Source organism: Staurois parvus, unplaced genomic scaffold, assembly GCF_062004578.1.
Source record: "Staurois parvus isolate SC_StPar_1 unplaced genomic scaffold, SC_StPar_1.0 ptg000500l, whole genome shotgun sequence".
Classification (NCBI taxonomy): Eukaryota; Metazoa; Chordata; class Amphibia; order Anura; family Ranidae; genus Staurois; species Staurois parvus.
The window spans coordinates 752478-776838 of NW_028318296.1; the positions used below are offsets into that span (position 1 = coordinate 752478).

A 24361-nucleotide genomic window follows, 5' to 3' on the forward strand; every position below is an offset into this window, starting at 1 on the left:
GATGTGTTTGGACCATGGATAGTAATGGCCAGAAGAACTCGTGGTGGTGAAGTCAACAGCAAAAGATGGGCTGTAATGTTCACTTGCTTAAGTATAAGAGCTGTACATATCGAAGTGATTGAGTCAATGGACACTTCAAGTTTTATCAACGCTCTAAGGAGATTTATTGCTCTAAGAGGTCCTGTGAAGTTGTTGAGATCAGATTGTGGAACTAATTTCATTGGTGCTTGCAGAGAGTTACAGATAGACCAACAACAAGTTGGAAATTATTTGAGTGATCAAGGCTGCGTATGGAAATTCAACCCACCACACTCTTCGCACATGGGCGGAGCATGGGAACGCATGATTGGGATGGCAAGGCGCATACTGGACTCAATGTTGCTTGACGTAAGTTCTTCACGCCTTACCCATGAGGTGCTCACCACATTCCTTGCTGAGGTCGCAGCAATAATCAACTCAAGACCATTGACTGCCGTATCTACAGACCCAGAATTTCTGACTATCTTAACTCCAGCTACATTATTGAGCAGGAAGATTGGACAGATTCAAGCGCCAAAAGGTATTTTCGATGAAAAGGACGTATATAAACGTCAGTGGAGATATGCTCAATACCTTGCAGATCGTTTCTGGGACAGATGGAGGAAGGAATACCTCACACTCCTTCAAGGACGTAAAAAGTGGCAAACCCAGAAGCCCAACTTAAAGGAAGGGGACCTAGTCCTGCTAAAAGACCAGCAAACTCACCGGATCCAGTGGCCAGTTGGACTTATTACAAAAGCCATTGCCAGTGATGATGGAAGAGTTCGAAGTGTGGAAGTCAGGATCGTTAAGGACGGAGACTCAAAAACCTTCCTCAGACCAGTCACTGAGATTGTCCTAATTATGCCTGCTTCTAGTAATTCTGATTCAGTGTTATGTGAGGGAGTCACTTAAGACCTCTAATATAGCTAACTTGCAGATTTGAGAAGGTTAGATAGTATTTTACTGTATGCAATGTTAATAGTATTTTATAAGGAAGAAAATAATTGTGTAGTGGTATCTCTCGATACCAGACGGGGAGTGTGCTGCCACGCAGCTTTACTGTTTAGCTGTTGTTATTTACATGTTATGTTATAATGTTATTTGGTATCATCCACACACCCCTGCTGTTTCTGACTAGTTGGTTGCTTCCACCTTCATTTCCTGGTGCAACCCAATTTTAGTTTAGTGGTTATCAAGATGCTGTAGAGTGAGGAGGCTATGTACATTACTGGAAATTTACCTATGAAAACACCTTTATGTTCACACCTTTGTTACCTTGAAGTATAAAGAAGCATTGGAAAATACCTCTGAAGTTGTTATTCATTGAGTAAACTATCTGTTAAGGCGATCATTCAACTTGCTGCACACATTCTGACAGACTGGGTCTAAATGAATCTCGCCACAAGTACAACCGATGCCAAGACAGAACACCATTGCATGGGGCATGCGCAGTTTTAAATCATGTCATGTTTGGTATCTATTTACTTGGCATACCATCTTTTATATTTTACCAAATAATTGTGTTTTGGTGCATTAAAAGTAAGAAAAAGTGTATTTTGTCTTTAAATTTGCGTTTGAAAAATCACTGCGAGTATTATGTGACATAAAAAATTGTAGCACCCACCATTTTATTCATTAGGGTGTCTGCTTTAAAAAAAATATATAATCTTTGGGGGTTTAAATTAATTTCCTAGCAAAAAATACTGATTTTTTTCATGTGACCGAAAAGTTTCAGAAAAGGCTTGATCTTCAGGTGGTTAGAAGAGTGAATGACGTGTGGCATTAACTTCTAATGCTGGGCATAAAATGCCCCCACCCCCCAAAACGACCCCTTTTTGGAAAGTAGACTCCTCAAACTATTTGCTGAGAGTCATGTTGAATCAGTAGAATAATTAATTTTTTACCACAAGTTTTTGGAAAATGACAAAAACATTTATTTATTTACTTTTACACACGATTGTCACTTAAATGATTTACTGCTCACACATGCCATGGGTGTATGTGGAATTACTCCCCAAAATACATTCTGCTACTTCTCCTAAGTATGGGGTACCACATGTGAGAGACGTTTTGGCAGTCTAGCCAAGTACTGGACCTCAAAATCCAATAAGCACCTTCAGTCTTTTAAAGGGCTTTATTTCCTCATTACACTTCCTGACTACCTATCACAGTTACGAAGGCCCTGAAATGCCAGGATAGCACCTAACCCCCCCAAATGACCCCTTTTTGGAAAGCAGACACCAAGGAATTTGATAAGAAGTGGTGAGTATTTTGCAGATCTCTTCTGTTGCCACAAGTTTTTTATATTTCAAAACCTTGTGAGAAAAATGAGATCTGCAAAATACTCACCATGCCTATTTAAATTCCTTGGGGTGTTTACTTTCAAAAAGTAGACCATTTGGGGGGAGGGGGTTGGTGCTATCCTGACAGGGCCTCCGAAACTGTGATAGGTAGTGAAGAAGTGAAATGAGGAAGTTACGCACCTTTGGGGTTTCAGTGGTCATTGGATTTTAGGCTCCTGTATGTGGCTAGGCTCCCAAAACGTCTCACACGTGTGATATCCCCATACTTGGTAGAAGTAGCAGAATGTATATTGGGGTGTAATTCCACATATACCCATGGCTTGTGCGAGAAATAAATCATTTAAATGACAGCTTTGTGAAAAAAAAAAATTGGGGGGGCGTGTCCAAGATGGCGACCGGAGCAGCCGCAAGATCCAGAGCTCTGGCGCGTTAACTTGCTGTCAGGAATGGACTTGCCAGTAATGGTGGGACTCACCTGCCTTGTGGGCTGCAGTACCAGGGCTGGCCAGTGGGTGCTCTCAGCAATCAGAGACTCAACCCTGCAGCCAGCCAAACACCTGAAGCTGATTATGCAGGTGTATTTAAGGGATGGCCAGACCTGCAGTCTGGGCCTTGGTGTGTGTTTTTCCTGGGCCCCTGTACCTTATTACCTGCATCCCTGTTCCTGTTCCTGTCCCTGTCCCTGTCTGACTGATTCGTTGCTGACCCTGCCTGATCCGGACCTCTGCTGAGTTCTCCTGTTTGATCCCTGGCTTGTGACCCCGACTATTCTCTGCCTGACCCCCTGTACCTACCTGCCCGTTAGTTGCTGTACCCGGCTCGTGACCTGACTACTCTCTGCCTGCTCCTCCTGTTCCTACCTGCCCGATTGTTATTGACCCGGCCTGCCTGACGATGCTTGCATTGTATGTATTGTTATCTGTGGGTGGTTTGGTTTGGTTCGTTTGCACTGTGTTATGTTTTAGTATTGCACTGCGTTTATGTTTGTATTGTTAGTGTTAATAAATTATATTGTTATAACATATCTGAAGCCTGCGTTTCCCTGCGTCAGTTCACATACCTCTGGTCACACCCTGGAGCCCTGACATTACACCAAGGCCAATCCTGACCAGAAGTGGCTGCACAGGGAAGCCATCTTGGCTTGTTGCTGGGAAGGATGGATCTTGATGAGGTTGTGTATTTGTCGCTGCTGGTTTTTAATGACAGAGAATATGCTTATCAGGCTCTGAGGGAGTATCCCCGGGATCAACTGCTAGAATGTATACGGATCGCTCATGTTCTAGTAGATCAGGGCACAGAGTTCTCTGAGGTGCAACCTTTGATTCAGGTTTGTGTAGAGTTGGCTTCATCTGGTACCCCTGAAAGCAGGAATGACTTTTTGCCACCATTTAGTGCAGACCAGGTAGAGTCCCTGGTATGGTTATTAGAGGATGATGTGGATTGCTTCTTGGAACATTATGCTGCATGTTCACCACAGGTATTAAGGGATTGTATAAACGCAGTGCAGTCTTTGGTCAGACAGGCTTTGTGTAAGCTGAGCTTTGTTCAACCCATACTGCAGACATGGTCAGACTTGTTGCACCCAGCCTCAGTCAGCTTGCAAAAACCCAGTCCTGCTTCTAATCTATTTCTTCAAAGCCCTATTCCTGCATTCCCAACAGCACCTCCAGTTACAGCCCAGTATACCCTGCTATCTACCGCATGTCAGTACCCTGTTCCCACTCGCTGCACCTATCCTGCCTTTAACCCTGTAAAGAAGCCCTCTGTAGCAACTGTTCCCTCCCCTGTTCCACCCTCCAGCTCTTCTCTGTCTCCAGCTGCTCCATCCGTTTACAAACCTGCGCTTACTTACAGTGCTCCGGTAACTAAAACCAGGAAAAGGCGAAAGTTCTTTCCAACCAATACCATCCTACCAGTATCCAAACCGGTCAGCCTCCCATCTGAGAACCTGCCTTCCGTGGTGCAGCCTGGTGCCTCGGCGCCCACAATTCAGCCTGATGTCTCTACCCAGCCTGATGCCTCTACCCAGCCTGATGCCTCTACCCAGCCTGATGCCTCCATTCAGCCTGATGCCTCCATTCAGCCTGATGTCTCTACCCAGCATGATGTTTCTACCCAGTCTGATGAACTGATTCAGCCTGATGCTCCTATTAGGCCAGTTGACTCGATGCCCGCTGTCGATCCAGATGATCTGGTACCTGATGACCCAGTGCCCACTGTCATGCCTGGTGACCCGATGCCCGCTGTCGAGCCAGACGATCCAATGCCAGATGACCCGGTGCCCGCCGCCCCGCCTGGGGGCCCGATGCCTGTCGCTCCGCCTGGTGGCCCGGTGCCTGCTGTTCCACTGGGGAGCCCGGCGCCCGCCGCTCCGCCTGGGGGCCCGGTGCCTGCTGCTCCGCCTGGGGGCCCGGTGCCTGCTGCTCCGCCTGGTGATCCGGTGTCCAGCCCGATGTGCCGCTGCCCGGAGTCCTGCCCGATGTGCCGCAGCCCAGAGTCCTGCCCGATGTGCCTCTGCCCGGAGTCCTGCCCGATGTGCCTCTGCCCGGAGTCCTGCCCAATGTGCCTCTGCCCGGAGTCCAGCCCGATGTGCCGCTGCCCGGAGTCCAGCCCGATGTGCCGCTGCCCGGAGTCCAGCCCAATGTGCCGCTGCCCGGAGTCCAGCCCAATGTGCCAGTCTTTGATATCCCGCCAGTTACCAGACCCGGGCGGTGGAACATTTTGCCCAGCTAGGACTGTTTGGAGCGTCCTGAGGCCGCTCCTTGAGGGGGGGTACTGTCAGGAATGGACTTGCCAGTAATGGTGGGACTCACCTGCCTTGTGGGCTGCAGTACCAGGGCTGGCCAGCGGGTGCTCTCAGCAATCAGAGACTCAACCCTGCAGCCAGCCAAACACCTGAAGCTGATTATGCAGGTGTATTTAAGGGATGGCCAGACCTGCAGTCTGGGCCTTGGTGTGAGTTTTTCCTGAGCCCCTGTATCTTGTTACCTGCATCCCTGTTCCTGTTCCTGTTCCTGTCTCTGTCTGATTCGTTGCTGACCCTGCCTGATCCGGACCTCTGCTGAGTTCTCCTGTTTGATCCCTGGCTTGTGACCCCGACTATTCCCCGCCTGACCCCCTGTACCTACCTGCCCGTTAGTTGCTGTACCCGGCTCGTGACCTGACTACTCTCTGCCTGCTCCTCCTGTTCCTACCTGCCCGATTGTTATTGACCCGGCCTGCCTGACGACGCTTGCATTGTATGTATTGTTATCTGTGGGTGGTTTGGTTCGTTTGCACTGTGTTATGTTTTAGTATTGCACTGCGTTTATGTATTGTTAGTATTAATAAATTATATTGTTATAACATATCTGAAGCCTGCGTTTCCCTGCGTCAGTTCACATACCTCTGGTCACACCCTGGAGCCCTGACACTTGCAATCCGCTGCCATCCGTGCAGCAGCGGACTCCAGTGGGGCACCGAAGGCTCTCAGTGGTGTCCCCTGCATCTGAGAGAGGGTCTCTGGACTGTATTGCCTCCCTCTGCTGTGGCTGCATGGTCCGGGGCTCCGGCACCTCGGACCTAAATCTATTCCCACCCGGGCCGCGGTGGATCATCCGGAGGGCATCGGAGGCACCCTCTGCATCCCCTGAGTCTGGGAGGGACGCACCGGGGAATATTGCCCCTCCCTGTGGCAGCGGATGTCTGCGGCCTGGTGCGCCCTACTCCTTCCGACCCAGATTCCTTCCATCCGGGCCACAGTGAGTACAGGTGGCAGGGGGGCTGGCAGGTACTGGCCATTGGGCCCCCCTCCAGTGATCCGGGGCTACCATTTGTTATCCTGGACACCATCTCCCTCTGTGACCACGACCCCTGCTGGGCTTGGAGGCCCACTGTGGCCCTTACACTGCTGTCGGTGGGGTGCTGGGGCTCCTTGTATCTGTCCTAGAGGACCCTGAGACCAGCATAAGGTGACTTCTGTTACACTGAGGTCTCTCATCCCTCTCAGACCTTGTGGTGGGAATTGGAGCCAGTATCTGGGTTTTGGGCCTTATTAATGGTGCCTGCCACAGCCTATGTCCACTCTACATTTCCACTGTTTGCTAATTATCTTTACAATATAAAGAATTTGCAGATAAGCCTGATAACCCCTATGTAACTATAACCTTAAACCTGTTACGGGCGTTATAGGTCTCCTGGGGTTATTATCTCCCTTGGCTATCTAATTTTCAGTTGATCACCCCCAGGAGACTCCCTGTATGCCGTCCACAAAGAAAAAAAGGGGACAAGCTCAAAAGTCCCTTACGACATACCTACTTAAAACACGAGATTTGCAACATGTCTCAAGATAATACAGAACGAGCATCCTCATCCGGTCCCATGCAGGATACCGCAGCTCACCCATCAGCTCTGGATAGTGATTATGCACAGCAACTTACAAAGGGGGACTTGGAATCTTGCTTGGAAACTATGTACACTAAGCTGGCCGCTAAATTCCAATCAGAACTCCATAAGAGCACTAATGTTCTCTCTCAGGAAATAGCCACATTGGACTCCAGAACCGACCACTTAGAAACCAAACACGATGAACACAGCCTGGCTTATGGTGAACTTTCCAGAGATCACGATCACTTACAAACGGTCTTTTCACATTTGCATGCACAGGTTGGGGATCTTGACAATCGCAATCGCAGGAATAATTTGCGAGTCAGGGGAATCCCGGAGTCAGTGTCTGACCTTTTCACAAACCATAACCAAGTTATTCAAGTCACTCCTTCCCGAATCGCGACCCTGGGTCCTTTGCTTGTGATCGCATTCACAGAGCCCTGCGCCCAAAACCTCCTAATGATAAAGCACCTAGGGACATTGTTCTCTGTATGAAGGATTTTCTGACCGAAGAAGACATACTTAGAGTTGCTCGCAATACCCCAACGATCACCTTCGAAGGTTTGATTTTACAAATCTTTCCGGATGTTTCTCTGGCTACGTTGGAGAAACGTAGAAAAATGAAGGAAATTACAACTGTCCTTTTCTGAGCTCGTATCCGCTACAAATGGGGCTTTCCTTTTAAACTGATAGTTCCTCATAATGGGAGCACATATATAGCCACATCCTTTCCCAAAGGCAGAGAAATCTTGACCAAATTGGGCTTGGCGGGCACCCCATTGCCTCAACGTCCACTTTCCACCCCTTGAGTCTCTCCCATTGGCAAACTCCATCTCCACGTAGGGATAGAAGGAGAGTCCGACAAGAACCGGGTTGAAAAGACCTTGCTCACTTGCATATTACCTACTGTTTTGATAGTCTTTTATAGGATGCTGCAAATTGTTGCACGTTTATATATCATTAATTTTGATCTACTATTTAGCTACTTGGACGTGCAGGAATCCAGCATGGGTTTTTGGACCCTCATTTTGCCGCCCATATGTTCACGGAGATTCCTGACACGTGGCCCCACCCTGCCATCTGGCATGGTCGGAGATGTCGCCGCCTAGAAAGGGGTGGCATCTCCGCCTCCCGTGTTTTGGGGTGGCGGGGTTTGGACCCGTCTGGCTCTTTGATGATATACTTTTCCATTTTTTCAGGGAAGGCATTTAGTTCACCTGCTCCACAGTTTATTGTGACAGGAACCGAGATGAAGGGATTTTGCTCATTTGTATCTCATACAACCTTAGGATGCCTTTTTTTTTTTTGAGTGATCACTGCTGAGATATTTTTATATATCTGACAATTGTGTTTGCTTTCTCGTATATATCTGGATGTGTTAATGTCTACCAAAGGGTCTTTGGACCTTTTGAGTACCGCCCTTAAGTTCATGGTTTTAAAACTTTTGGACATGTGACCCCACCCTGCCGCCTGACATGGCCGGAGGTGTCACCACCCGATTGTGGGGTGGCGGCTCCGTTTTTCGTGTTTTATGGTGACAGGGTTTGGGCCCATTTGGCCCTTTGTTGTTTGATTTTTCAGTTTTTTCAGGTATGGCAAATTGCCCACCTGATCCCAGTTTCTTAGTTATCCTCTTAATTGTAGGAGCTCTTAAAACTTTACTTCTATTGCTTTTTGTCTTTTTTTCTCAACGCTTTAGTACATGATATTGGTTTTGTGCCGGTTTGTGGATGTCACGACACCCACAGTGGGGTCTGGATGTCCCTTAGATCGGTACTACTGACTATAACTATGTCTGATGTGGATTTACAGATTCTTATGTCCAGCCAAATAATTCTAGATGTCTTTTCAATGTGTATTTTTATGCTGATAGTTATAAATGATTGTTGTGGTGGTTTATGTAAGGATATATATTATTTATAAAGGGCGTGTCCCTTTCCCTTAGATGAAATATTACAGTGCCTCCAGCCGTTAAAATACGGCAAATATTTAGTAAACCAATAATTTGGACACCTTGATAATTTGATCACCACTTATTATTATACCTTGAATTCTTTTAGCCAATATGATTTCGTACCATACACACAAAATTTGCCTTATAATAGATAAATATAAAAATTTATTTATGTACAAAAATTATATATATATTAACACAAAACGCAAAAGACTGGTGATAAATGAATATTGGTACACACAATCAAAAATATATCCTACCAATGTAAGACACACTAATAAGGTCTCTAACTAATTACATCAATTACAATTTTTTAATGATATGATTATTTATTAAATTTATTAATAATTAATAATTTCGAATATCTCAAAGGTTATATTCTCGCACGCCGTGGCCATAGGATTGCAAGAAGTAAGCCCTTGATATGTGATACTCTGGTTATTAATATTCAATAAATTATGAAATATGGAAAAATTTATAATATGGCAATAAACAATTTTTTTAACAGTAACACAGTATCTGACTACAGATATCTAACTACCCAATATTGTTGTAATACACTAAGGTAATTTTATGATTCTACACAACAGAGAAAGTAATTAATACAAAAATCAAATAAATATCTCACCACACCCGGAATTCAGACTAGGCAACTCTCCCGTGGATTTAGCTGGCAGTGGAACGCCTTTAGACTGATATATAGGCAAGTGATAGATTCAATAGGGGAGAATGTAGGAAGTTATAAGTTTTGAGGTTTAAAGTTTTAGGAAGTTTGAAAAGATGGAAGAGTAGTTATTCAGCAGAGATCTTCTTCAGATGTCAGGTCTTTCCATGAGGTTTTTATGAGGGTTTTTTTCTTCTTAAAGCACATGGGCTTTTATATCCACTAGTCCATTGTTCTAAGATACCTTCCCACCAGGCTTCCTGATTGGCTAGTTGAGAAATGTGTGTACATAAGCTATTTCTCACCTGCCCGCCAGGTGGCGGTCATGTATCACAGAACAATGTGAGTATTTGAGATGACTCATACCTTGGGTGGAATCTTCAGGTAATTTCAGGAATAAAATATACGGCTCTTTCCAGATATAGCAGTGATCATACCTATGATATTCTAAATAGGGACCATGGAATATAGGTGTATATTCAGTTATTCCTACTTGAAATATCATCCTGTTTGTTTCCTGATAAGACATGTAACTAATGCTAGTTTATAATACATCTTACTTCCCATCATCTCAATACTCAAGTTAGTGATATATAGTTCCCATTGCTGAGTATTTAGTGGTGTTTAAAGTCTATGACATCTTATTTATAATCTGTTTTTGTAATACATTTTTGTAATGATATACAGTGAACTTTTAGACTTAAATGTCCTGAATTTCACCCCTTTGTTTCAGAATCAACATTTTTCTCTGTGTAGGGAAAAAACTCTCTATTTGCATGGCCCTTGTATTGGGCTCATGGTAAACAATTGTTAATGCTTTCACCCTTGGTGAACAATAGTATATGGTAATAGTTTCAGAGGTCTGTTGGTTCATCACACTCTACAAGGTTTGGGTAAGCTCTCAGACAATCAGTTTGGTTCCTCTATTGTCATGTCCAGACCTTGTATATGTTTACCTGCTTATTGAAGTCTGAATAATGGTGTTTGATCACCTGTAGAACTTCAAAATAGTATTGTCTCTAGGAGGAAAGAAAAACAATCCCTTCACCCATTCTCTCCAGTTCTTTAACTAGAATTCTTGGTGGTTCAACCAAGACAAAATTAACTCTTAACATCCGGTTATGCTGATCTGTTTGCCACATAATATTATGTCTTGATAAAAGTCATATTTTTGAGACATGATACAAAAGCCCACAACATGATGTATACTATGGTAGTTCAATGTATTATGCATAATGTCCAGGGTTTCAATTTACCAAATAAGCGCAAGACAGCCTTTCTTCAATATAGGCGACTAGGGGCTAAACTTATTTTACTACAGGAAACACATTTTGCAGACGCAAAACACCCGACATATTTTCATAAATCCTATAAGCAGGGGTATTATACCTTACATGCCTCTAAAAGTAGAGGAGTAGCCATTTTTCTACATAATTAATTCCCCTTTGAGGTTCAACATGTGTATCGTGATCCGGACAGTAGGTTTATCATTCTTAAAGGCATCCTTTCGGGACGTGAACTTACGATTGCTAATATCTATACACCGAATTCGGCACAAGCTTCCTTTTTTTCAAAATTTTTTGGTGTTCTGGATAGGTTTTTGTCCCCCCATCTATTGGTGGGTGGTGATTTTAACCTGGTAGCAAATCCTCTTTTGGACCGTAGTTCCTCCTTGCAATTTTCCCAGGCTTTTCCAAAATCCCTTACTAAAAAACTGAACGCACTCCAGCTGGTGGACACATGGAGGGCGCATAATGCGGGAGCCAGGGATTATTCTTTTTATTCTCACCCACATGACTCTTATGCTACATTAGACTATATCTATTGTACCCCCATTTTGCTAGCAAATTCTAGGAAAGCTTACATTCACTTGAGCCCCTGGTCGGATCATAATATTACAGCCTTATCTATCACGTTTATAGGGTTGGCACCTACCCCCTACTCTTGGAGACTTAATGACTCCATGCTTACTGATATTAATTCTCGCCAAGAGGTGGTTACTTCCATTCAGGAATATTTTCAGTCTAACTCTACTCCTGATATATCTCCAGCCACACTATGGGTAGCTCATAAGGCAGTCTACGTGGCCGCCTTATCTCTATGGCATCATCCAGAAATAGAAAACGATGGCAGCAAATTCTACAGCTTACCCGAGAATTAGAAGCACACTATAGAAGTCACATTGGTAATCCATCACTTCCTAATAAACAGTTATTGTCTCAAAAGCGTTTAGAATTGAATACTCTGCTTTCTCAGAAGACTGAAAAAGCTCTCCGCTGGTCGAAGGCCTAGTTCTTGCTGCATAGCAACTCAGTATCTACTATATTTGCAAGGAAATTGAATCACTCTCTACGCCCCCCACATATTTATAAGCTACGCACTAACTCGGGCACTATTTCATCTCTACCTCAAGAAGTTTTGGTTTTTTTTTGAAAACTTTTATTCTAACCTACTAGCTCCTCCACAGTTGAATTATGTTCCACCATCCGACTCATGGCTGGATTCTATACCCCTCCCTGCTCTCACACCCTCTCAAATAGCCTCTCTTAATGCCCCCTGTACTTTGGAGGAAATAACCCGTGCGATTAGCGCACTAAAAAGTTCTACTGCACCGGGTCCTGACGGATTCACCGCTAGTTATTATAAACATTTTATATATTTCTCAAATGCAAAGCACACACAGAAAAATACCCAGAAAAGTAATCCACCTCCACCCTTGAAGGTTAATCAAAATTATATATAAAGACTTTTCTTTTAAATAAAACCATATAAATATCCCAAATATCAAGGCAAACCCCACTAGTATAAACAAATGTTCAATAAAGTCTCTTTTTTTCTTTTCCACGAAAAACTTCTTTTTCTCAACACCCGCAAATTCTGATGCTAATATACCTCAAAAAGAAAAAACTTAACATAGTGTCATACCTTTTTGGTAATAGAAACACACGTGCCCTTTACAGTGCACCATGCAATACTCGTGAAACACTCCAAAACACAAAAAAAAAAAAAATATATATATATATATACTCTATGTGAATATCAACATATACGCATATATTTTAGATCTCTGTGTCACCAAATATGTAACCAGTGAAACATACACATATCAAATCCACTATGTGAATCTGTGAAACTTGCAACACTGCAACTGTGTGACACCACACTTAATATATCAGTGATCCTACACACATCCCCAACCCAAAGATGATCTCCAACTCATGTGCTAGATGGATAATTACCCTATATATCCAAAAACAGGGCTTGATACAAATCCCCTTAGCTGTAGAATTCCATCCAGTGTTAGATCCAATACAGCAATTTATCTTCCATTCTCCTCATAAGAAAATCGAAATTACATATGGTAGATTCAATAAATGACAACCTTTATTCAGTAACTTACATTACAATAAGAGTAAGGCAGCTCCTCCTCATCGAGATGTACATGCAAACAGACTAGGGAACACTGGCCACATGTTCCCACTTCCAAGATGGCCATGATCGCACTTCCTGTCAACGTCGATGCGTCTGACGTCACGTGTGCTGACGCGTTTCGTCACTTCCTGTGACTTTTTCCTTTGAAAACCCTGTGTTTTACACAGGGTTGATGCTGTGATGCTCATGGAACGAATTCATTATACCTTACTGGATGGGATGCACTTATTTGATAAAAAATGGGAATCATGGAGGGATTGTAGACATTTATTGCATGATTAACAACATTCCAAGTGAAGGTTGACTGGCATAAACTGTTGACAGGTGTATCATTCAGCCTCCTTTATTGTCTACATATTTCATGTACTTGCAATCTATTCTTTTCTATTTCCTCTCTTTCTTATGTTAATATACTTTTCTGTATTGTATTTTTCAAAAGTGCCTTGTTTTTGCTGTAAGAATCATTTGAAAATGTACTGTTGTTTTACAGTCTACTTTTGCAAAATAAAAACGTCTGTAAACAAAAAAAAAAAAAAAACAAACTTTGTCATTTTCCAGAAACTTGTGGAAAAAATATAAATCTTCCATGGACTCAATATGCCTCTCAGCAGATAGCCTAGAGTGTCTACTTTCCGAACCTCCCTTTACATTTGCTTTTCTGCACACAAAAATGTATAATTTTATTTCACTGAGTCTATCTTAAATAACTTCATTAAAGCCAGCAACTGTTGAGATAATGAACACCTTGGTCAGGCCTATGTCATGTACAATATATACCGTATTTTTCGCTCCATAAGACGTACCTCGATTTTGAAGGAGGATAACAAGAAAAAACATATTCTGAACCAATGGACTGCAGACACAGTACAGGAGATGACCAGAGACTGCAGACACATTACAGGAGATGACCAGAGACTGCAGACACAGTGCAGGAGATGACCAGAGACTGCAGACACAGTGCAGGAGATGACCAGAGACTGCAGACACAGTACAGGAGATGACCAGAGACTGCAGACACAGTACAGGAGATGACCAGAGACTGCAGACACAGTACAGGAGATGACCAGAGACTACGGACATATTACTGGAAATGACCAGAGACTGCGGACATACTACAGGAGATGACCAGAGACTGCGGACATACTACAGGAAATGACCAGAGAATGTGGACACAGTGCAGGAGATGACCAGAGCCTGCGGACACAGTACAGGAGATGACCAGAAACTGCGGACGTAGTACAAGAGATGACCAGAGACTGCGGACACAGTACAGGAGATGCATAGAGACTGCAGACATACTACAGGAGATGACCAGAGACTGCAGACATACTACAGGAGATGACCAGAGACTGCAGACACAGTACAGGAGATGACCAGAGACTGCGGACATAGTACAGGAGATGACCAGAGACTGCGGACACAGTACAGGAGATGACCAGAGACTGCGGACACAGTACAGGAGATGACCAGAGACTGCGGACACAGTACAGGAGATGACCAGAGACTGCGGACACAGTACAGGAGATGACCAGAGACTGCGGACATAGTACAGGAGATGACCAGAGACTGCGGACATACTACAAGAGATGACCAGAGACTACGGACATATTACTGGAAATGACCAGAGACTGCGGACATACTACAGAAGATGACCAGAGACTGCGGACATACTACAAGAGATGACCAGAGACTACGGACATATTACTGGAAATGACCAGAGACTGCGGACACACTACAGAAGATGACCAGAGACTGCGGACATACTACAGGAAATGACCAGAGTCTGCAGACATACTACAGGAAATGACCAGAGAATGTGGACACAGTACAGGAGATGACCAGAGCCTGCGGACATAGTACAGGAGATGACCAGAGACTGCAGACACAGTACAGGAGATGACCAGAGACTGCGGACATAGTACAGGAGATGACCAGAGACTGCGGACACAGTACAGGAGATGACCAGAGACTGCGGACACAGTACAGGAGATGACCAGAGACTGCGGACACAGTACAGGAGATGACCAGAGACTGCGGACACAGTACAGGAGATGACCAGAGACTGCGGACACAGTACAGGAGATGACCAGAGACTGCGGACATAGTACAGGAGATGACCAGAGACTGCGGACACAGTACAGGAGATGACCAGAGACTGCGGACATAGTACAGGAGATGACCAGAGACTGCGGACATACTACAAGAGATGACCAGAGACTACGGACATATTACTGGAAATGACCAGAGACTGCGGACATACTACAGAAGATGACCAGAGACTGCGGACATACTACAAGAGATGACCAGAGACTACGGACATATTACTGGAAATGACCAGAGACTGCGGACATACTACAGGAAATGACCAGAGTCTGCAGACATACTACAGGAAATGACCAGAGAATGTGGACACAGTACAGGAGATGACCAGAGCCTGCGGACATACTACAGGAGATGACCAGAGACTGCAGACACAGTACAGGAGATGACCAGAGACTACGAACACAGTACAGGGGATGACCAGAGACTGCGGACATAGTACAGGAGTTGACTAGAGACTGCAGACATACTACAGGAGATGACCAGAGACTGCAGACACAGTACAGGAGATGACCAGAGACTGCAGACATGGTACAGGAGATGACCAGAGACTGCGGACACAGTACAGGAGATGACCAGAGACTGCGGACATAGTACAGGAGATGACCAGAGACTGCGGACACAGTACAGGAGATGACCAGAGACTGCAGACATAGTACAGGAGATGACGAGAGACTGCAGACATAGTACAGGAGATGACGAGAGACTGTGGACATACTACAGGAGATTTCCAGAGACTGCAGACTTTTGGGGAGCGAGGGGAGGTGGGTACCTGCATTTCATACCCACTCCCACTTCCGCAGAGTTGTCCTCCCCCCCTCCCTGTCCATAGTCTTGTCGGACATGTGACAGACCCCAGAAGACTCCCAGACCATTCGCGCATGCGCAGTGAGCACCCGGCTGTGAAGCCGCAAGCTGTCAGAGATGGGTGCCCACACTAAAGATGCCGGAGCCAGGGAGAGAAGATGGCCGGTGAAAGCAGGACACCGCTAGACCGAGTAACAGGTTCTTCTGCACAGTAGAGCCAAGCGGGGGGAATACCGGGCCGGGTGATCCATATTTGCTCCAGAAGACGCACACACATTTTCCCCCACTTTTTGTGGGGAAAATGTGCGTCTTATGGAGCGAAAAATAAAGTATATAGAGGGCAGGAGTAGGAGTAAAGATGGCAATAGAGTCTTCTTTTTTTCTGTTAGCCGGAGGGATGGATTCACTTGGATGGAGGAATCTTCCTCACTGTGCTATTGTATCCTGAGAGATCTGCTGTCACAATACACTGATCAGTGGCTGCAGCAGATGATCAAGAAAAGTTTTCCAACATTCTCGTTCAACAAAAGTCAATCCTTAGACCAACTTCTGCGAGAAAGGGGAGCAAAGAGAAAGTGGGGGGGCGGAGGAGTGAGAGGGGGTGGAGGGAGAGAGAGGAGACATATGGAGAAATGGGTGAAGGGAGAGAGATGGGGGGGAGAGGTAAGAGAGAGATGGGGCAAGGGGTGACAGGGAGGGGAAAAAAGAGGGGGCAGAGAAGGGGAAGGAGAGAGAGGGGTTAGAGGGAGGAGGGAAAGAGGGTGGCAGAGCAAGAGGAGGAATGGACAAAGGGGAGAAAATGAAAGAGAGGGGGGAAGAGAAAGGTGGGGGGAGAGAGAATGAGCACAGAGGGATGTACAGAGATCATTTCCGGTGGTATCTATGCAGTGGTTATTCCTTTCATAGGACTCCACAGTTCTGCTTTTTTCCCCATTCTGGACTCTTTCACTTGTGTGGTTGGGTCAGTAAAACCATGTGGCTGAGTCATGGTTTTACTGCTCCCCCTTTAGGGTATATTCACACCAGATGAAGTGGGACTGTGTTGGGCGGCTATTCCAGCTCAGTCCCACCACATGACAGGGCAAAATACCTTGTCTCTGGTATGTCTAATTCAGTGTTGTGTATGCAGTAGGTTTTTTAGCTCAGTGCAGTGCAAAGCCGCTGTGTTGTAATGCAGTGTTTGGTGTGAATAGACGCTTGGCTGACAAGCAGCTGGGAGCGGGCAGATGCTGCAGCTGGGAGCGGACGGATTCTGCAGCTGGGAGCGGACGGATTCTGCAGCTGGGAGCGGGCGGATGCTGCAGCTGGGTGCGGGCGAATGCTGCAGCTGGGTGCGGGCGGATGCTGCAGCTGGGAGCGGGCGGATGCTGCAGCTGGGAGCGGACGGATGCTGCAGCTGGAGGGGACGGATGCTGCAGCTGGGTGCGGGCAGATGCTGCAGCAGGGAGCGGGCGGATGCTGCAGCTGGGAGCGGACGGATGCTGCAGCCGTTATGCTCTGTACTACAACCTCCCCGCAATTGCATGCAATTCATGTGGTTGTGGTGGGGTGGTGCAGCATTTAGGGGGTTTAAACACAGGTCAAATGCCTCTGAAGAGTAATCTGTGAGTGGATTGGTTTTCAAAGGAGCAACAGTCTTTTTTAATCAGAAGAGCAGAGGGAGGGACATCTGAAAATGGCAACAAATGTCAAGGGGGGGCGGGGCATTATGTTTGCACTTACCAACTACACCCTCAGGCAGCCAGGATCTAAAGTACTTCCTGCACTCTTTATGTAATCCAACCTGGAGTCTGTACATACACAGCAAGCCCTGTCAGTGCTGTGTGTTCATGGGGGGGGGGGGTGAGTATAGGTGGTGCAGACACAGCAGGGATAGGATGGGGGCGGGGCAGACACAGCAGGGATAGGATGGGGGCGGGGCAGACACAGAAGGGATAGGATTGGGGGCGGGGCAGACACAACAGGGATAGGATGGGGGCAGGGCAGACACAGTAGGGATAGGATGGGGGGCGGGGCAGGGCAGGGCAGGGAAGACACAGCAGGGAGAGGATGGGGGCGGGGCAGACACCGCAGGGATAGGATTGGGGGCGGGGCAGACACAGCAGGGATAGGATGGGGGCGGGGCAGACACAGCAGGGATAGGCTGGGGGGCGGGGCAGGGCAGGGAAGACACAGCAGGGAGAGGATGGGGGGCTGGGCAGACACAGCGGGGATAGGATGGGGGGTGGGGCAGACACTGCAGGGATAGGATGGGGGGCGGTTCTGGGGTCAGTTCCGTTACATTGGTGGCAAGTGGTGGAATTGTGCTTCCTGGCTGTGAATACATCCAAACCTCCACCGGGATCCAAGATTACAAGTAGACATTGGTCACCCCAGTGGAGATATGGACCTGGCATCAGAGTTCCCGGGGCTGCTGAGGATCGTTCTTGCAGCATACCCCAGGACTGTGTCTGCGGATGAGTACCTGGAGCTCAGGCAGCGGATTTGGGAGGTGCTTTGGAGTGGAGCACTCCAGGTTGCTGGTATGTACAAGAGCAAGTGCTATCCAACCCCAGGGGAACAGTCCAGGAATCATCAGAAGTTACGGATGCTATTTCTGGGACAGCAACCCCAGGAGCAATGGGTGACTGAGTTGGACAGGCTGGTCCAGCAGGAGATAGAGCTGGACAATCGATATCGGGCTCTGCAATGGTACGCAGAGCAAAAATATTTAGGGGTGACAACAGAATTCTCTCCGGAGGGATATGACTTTGGTGGCCCTGGATTGCTGTGGGAGAGCCTTACAGATCTTTTTGTGTTTGGCGATGAAGGAGAACCTACCCTTGGGGACCTGCGAGAAGACAGATGTTCGGTCTCACAAGGTTCTCAGAGCTTGAACCAGATCTGGAATACCTGCTAATGAAAGAACAGGATCTGGAAAGGGCATACAGGCAACTGCTAAAACATGTTCAGCAGCATGCCCAAGAATCGGCAGTGGAAATTCCAGAGACTCGGGATTTGATAGACTTCTCTGCTGAGGAAAAACAACCTGGTGAGCCTCCAGCAGATGAGCTGGTGACAGGGCCAAACATTACTGAACCCTACCCAGCACTGATAACATCTTCTGGGTTCCACGGACAGGAGATGGTGAACCCCGATTCCCAGACACCAGTTCCAGAGACTGGGGATTTGATTGACTTTTCTGCTGAGGAGGAACCAGCCGGCATGCCTCCAGCAGAAGAGCCGGCATCATGGCATGGCATTGTTGACCTCTGCCCACAACAATCAGCACCGCACGAGTTACAGGAAGAGGATGCAATCAGCACCTTACAACTGCAGCTTGAGCTAATGTCTGTGGATGGGACTTCGGTCTCCACTGACACAACCCCATAAAAGGTTCTGGCATTGGGACAGGAGGATGTTAGCCTTACTTTGCAAACACTGGGGGATGTCCCTCAAGTCAAAGTGGATGAGACTACAGTCACCACCTGGCTACCCCAGGGATGCTGGGCAGTCGGCCCAGATCCCCAACAGCATGAGTCGGCTCAGCCACCTTGGCTTCTCTCCAGCGACTGAGAGGACTTCAGGGAGAAGGACCAATCCGTACTTCTCCCCAGCGGCGGGTATGTTCTACGAGAGAGGCAGAGGTTGGCTGGGTGAGTAATGCTATGTTTGGGACAATTTGTTTGGGGTACTGTGTGGGTGCTGGAATTGGGGGACTGGAAGTACAGACTAACTTTGGAGTCCATCCATCTGGGGTTTCCTCCTGCGTTAGTCTCCTGCCGAAAAAAAAAGTTAAATGTGACAGGAGTCACTTTGGGTGGGAGGCCCATAGAACCCAGCTCTCTTTAGAGAGTTGGAGAGACCCGTCTCAGCTCCCCATCTCCCTATTATGTGTAAGTCACCCTGTGCCTGTTAGGGGTACAGGGTGATCTGTCCTAATATTGGGGTGGGGGTTGTTGATTGTGTAATGCCATGTAGTTGCATCCCATTGTTCTATTGTGTCTTGCTTGGGAGCAAACTATTATGGGATGTATGTGTTTATGTGTATTGGCTTGGTGGGGGGGGGGGTGTCTCCAGCAGCCCTCCCTCCTGATGGCACTGTTTGCTAATGTGAAGTCAGCCAGTTCGAGTTTCAAATAACGAGTTCCATATTCAGACAAACGGGTGTTGTCTAGTCTTGTATGGTCTGATGTGGTATCTGTGGTCGGTGTTCAGAATGGGAAGCTGAAGTCTAACGGAAGTATCCAAGCGCAGACTGGGGCGGTTCTGTTACAATAAATAAATAAATAAATATAAAAAAATACCTAGATCAAGGTTTGATGTAGTTCAGAGCCAGGGTAAGTGTTTGGATCAAGGTAAGGGTCAAAGGTCAAGGTCAAAATGTCAGGGTCAAAGGTCAGGATTAAAAAAAATTTGTATCAGTGTCAGTGTGTTTCAGGTAAAAAAAAAAAAAAGCGCACTATTGTTTCTGGGCTGTACTACGGGTACAAACAACATACACATATATGTTATCGCTGCGACTGTCAAGAGCTGGAGAATTTATTTTGGGTTGTTCTTTGGTGGTAGATTATGGTAGTAACAAGAATCACACAGCTAAATTAAAAAAATATTTTTTTTTTTACTATTTTGGGCCAGTTTGGGCCTTTTGATAATAAAAAATATTAGTAGATATCCATTACCATTTACCACCAAATGAAAGCCCAATTTGTGCTAAAAAAAAACGCGGTATAATCCACCTGGATGTACAAAGTAGTTGTGATGATATGGACGGTTTTACTAACACATGTCAATGTTGCAAAATTCTGCTTAGGCATTTAGATTTGTTTTACCCTTAGGCATGAAGGGGTTAAGGGGGCGTGCGGGGGGGGGGGGGGTGTCCTATACCTACATAGTTTAGCTAATAGGTGTCCCTGGTTCCCATCTCAAAAGGTTGAGAGGTATGCCTCAGGTCCTAATCTGACAGGTGTGTGGGTACAGGTGTGTGGCCCTAAACACAGACAGTGTACATTCGGGGCCCCTCACCCACACCTGCACACCTGTCTAACTAACACCTGTGGCTGTTGGTGAATAGCAGGTGTCCCCATAGAGGCAGGCAGCTGCAGCCGCATAAACAAACCACTCATTTACACAGACAGAGCACCTTAGGAGTTCTTAGAGCTTATTCACACATGAGGTTTGGGGTGGTAAAACCTCACAGTTGAGCTGCACATTTACCCACACCCAACCACTACTCCCTTTAGCTGCAGAGGCATCTACTTGGGATGGTCACATGACACGACTCTGATGCTTTGCTTCATGGCCTTGGCAGTAATTATACTCCTTGTTGAATGCGACCCATTCAAATGAATAGCGCTGCTTTGCAAGTGCCCCACAACTGCATGCATTGCATATGGTTGCAGCGCGCTAGTGCAATACAATGCCTCCTCTCTGCCTGTCAAATACTCTCTGAGGAGCAAAGGGGAATGGTAAGGGGTAGTTGGGGGAACACCAGGCACACAATGGAAGGCTACAGGAAAGGGTAGTTGGAAGGATATCAGGCACACAGTGGAAGGATAAAGGGAATGGGTAATTGGGAGGATAGCAGGCACAAAGTGGCAGGTTTAGGGAACAGTAGTTGGTAAGATAACAGGCATACAATGGCAGGGTACAGAGGGGTGTAGTTGGCAGGATAGCAGGCACACAGTAGAGGGTTACAAGGAGGTGGTAGTTGGTAGTGTAGCACTACCCCCTTAGGAGTTGCTGAAGATTTGGGTCCCCCTATAGTCCTGCACAACCAGGCAACACGCATTTCCTTCAAGCCTTGCACTCCAGAGACAGTAAACAGACCTTGAACCTTTTTTTTTTGTGCATGAGGGATACATGGGACGCCCAGGGAACTGTTGAGCTAGCGTAACTTCGTAGAACTATGTACAAGTGCTCAGAAGGGTTTGTTTCTTCTTGGAGAGCTATCCAGCCTTTCCTGGTATGCCACCTCAGACTCTAAACAACAAACCCCACAAAAGGATATAGCACCTCAAAGGCTAATAAGCAGCATAAATGTATTATGGACGTAACAATAAAACAGATCATATATGCAAAACAATGCACATACCCCATCCATCCCCGCCCCCACCATCGACCAACCCCCCCCCCAACAATGTCCCACCCTCCCCTCCCCGGGCAACTCTACAGACCCCCTTCCTCCCGGAAGCCAGGTCAACATGGGCTAACCCTCCACCCCTTTCAAAATCCCTAACGTCCCCCTGTCCCGTGCAGATGGACACACTCCCCGATAAGACCCTTCTGTGGTAGTGCTGATGACAGTAGGTGTGTCAGGACATGGAATCCGGCTAATGACAGAAATCCCAAAAAGTATAATAGAGTATAGATCCACAAGGTGTAGTTCCACCATGAAAGAGGAGAGCAGCTAAAGAAGGGGCAACCTGGGTTCCTCCAACAAAGTGTGACTCAGTTCATATCTGTAGTAGGTATGCCGCTGTGCTCTAAATCCTCCTATATCCTCGTAGCCATCACTGGAGCCTGTCTATGTCAAACCTTAAATCTGCGTGCACTCGTGAAATGGCAACAATTTTTTTTACTTAACTTTATTTAAAAAAAAGCTCCCTATGTCAGCAGATATGTCTGCTCTCCTTCCTCCCCTACACCACATCCTGCCGGCACACATTGAGCCAGTCCCGGGCCCACAGATGGGCAAGCAAAGCCTGGGACATATAGCTGGCGGGGGGGGGGGAGGGTGACACTGTGGGCTGTGTGGAAGCAATCGGGTGGCAGCGCTTCCACCTGACAGGTGAGCCCTGCTGCTTGCCCGCATCACGGCTAAAGACAAAAAAAGATACCTGCCCGGCGCCCAGAACTACATGTCTCGGGGGTCAGGCGATAGGAATTGCACATCCCTGCTATTCCCCGCTGGGGTTCTTGCAGCTGATTGCAGAAAGGGGTCATTTGCAAGTGTGAATGTGCCCGTAAGTAAATAGCTGCCATTGACCAGTGATCTCCTCCTCCCTGTGAGCATACATTGGAAGCTGCGTCAGAGCAGATTTTATTGGCCTTCTTCAGTATTAGAACAATATTAGGATGATAATATGTTCATCTTTGTGACTGAATATTGTTTTTAAACATCACTTTCTGCTGTGTTATTGTGTTCCTTTCCAGGCAATGAAATTCCCCACCTGAAAGAAGAGGATCCAGACCCAACCTGGAAGAAAAGGTTACTAATGGACAGCTTTGAAAAATTGCAGTATCCGTGCATCCGTGTCATCAGGGTGATAACATTGCAATATAGTAAGTGATTTTGTCTGGGCCCTTACATGGCCCTTTCCTGGCAGACACAGATTCTTGTGGGCTAAAAGTTCACTACATGAAGTGTGTGTTAAACAAGATGACTTCTATTGACTCGCCTATTTGTTTATAAAATGCAAAATAAAATACAATCTCATCCCCCAGGGCTGCAGCTGGACCTTGTACAGCCTGTCTGACTGGATCCCCCCAATAATATCAAAACAAATATTTTCACTAAAAATACACTAAAATCATTATTAGCGGACACAAATACAATATAACTAATACAAAAATCCTGCTGAATCTAAAGGATAACATTGTATTGAGGTAATAAATAAAGCTCAGTGTAAATGAGGTCTTGGGGATAATTCACATAGGTGCTGCGGCCTGTACAGTATGGGTCAGTAATTTATGGGGCAGGGGCTGTGTGCAGGCAGCCTATGTTACACAATGGGGACGCAGCACATGTATGAACACAGCCACAGCTCCTAATCTGACAGGCGTGTGGGTGCAGGTATACAGCCTTGAACAGTGTGCATTTGGTGACGCTCACCCACCCCTGTATACCTATTAAACGTAGGACCTGTGGCTGTGTGCATGCCCATAGAGTAACAGGCATCTTCAGCTGCATAGACAAACCACTCATTCACACAGCCAGAGTACCTGTGTGAATGAGCACTTAGGGCTTGTTCACAAGTGAGGTTGTGGGGTGGAAAACCCTCACAATTGAGCTGCACTTTTACTGCTCCCCAACCACTACACCTTTAGCTGCAGAGGCATTCACTGGGTATGTACACATGCCATGACTGCTTTGCTTCATGGCTGTGGCAAGGATTATACCCCCGGTCAAACACGACCCATTCAAGTGATTGGTGCTGCTTTGCAAGCATCTCACAACGACATAATATTATTCAGTTTTAAGTGCACTAGTGTGACATGAAGGGGTTAAAGCAGGTCACAACACCTCTTTACTGCCTATCAAATGCTTACTGAAGAGCGAAGAGTACAGGTAAGGGGTAGGTGGTAGGATAACAGGCACACAGTTGCAGGGTACAAAGAGGGGGTAGTTGGCAGGACAGCAGGCACACAGTGGCAGGTTACAGGGAAGGGTAGTTGGTTGGATAGCAGGCACACAGTGGCAGGTTACAGGGAAGGGTAGTTGGTAGGGTGGCAGGCACACAATGGTGCGGTAAAGGAAAGGGTAGTTGGTAGGGTAGCAGGCATACAGTGGCAGAGTACAGGAAGGGTAGTTGGTAGGGTAGCAGGCACACAGTGGAAGGTTACAGGAAAGGGTAGTTGGTTGGATAGCAGGCACACAGTGGCAGGTTACAGGAAAGGGTAGTTGGTAGGGTAGCAGGCACACAATGCTGTGGTAAAGGAAAGGGTTGTTGGTAGGGTAGCAGGCATACAGTGGCAGAGTACAGGAAGGGGGTAGCTGGTAGAATAACAGGTCCG

The 24361-nt window shown here is 46.5% G+C and overlaps 1 protein-coding gene across 2 annotated transcripts in view; it reads left to right on the forward strand.

Moving 5' to 3' along the window:
- Positions 1-24361, forward strand: part of LOC149452041 (uncharacterized) — an 860283-nt gene that overhangs the window by 654593 nt on the left and 181329 nt on the right. For both annotated transcript variants that reach the window (XM_089689852.1, XM_089689853.1), the window contains one exon: positions 22781-22909. In XM_089689852.1, the coding sequence (XP_089545978.1) occupies positions 22781-22909 (129 nt within the window). The remainder of the gene's footprint in view (positions 1-22780; positions 22910-24361) is intronic.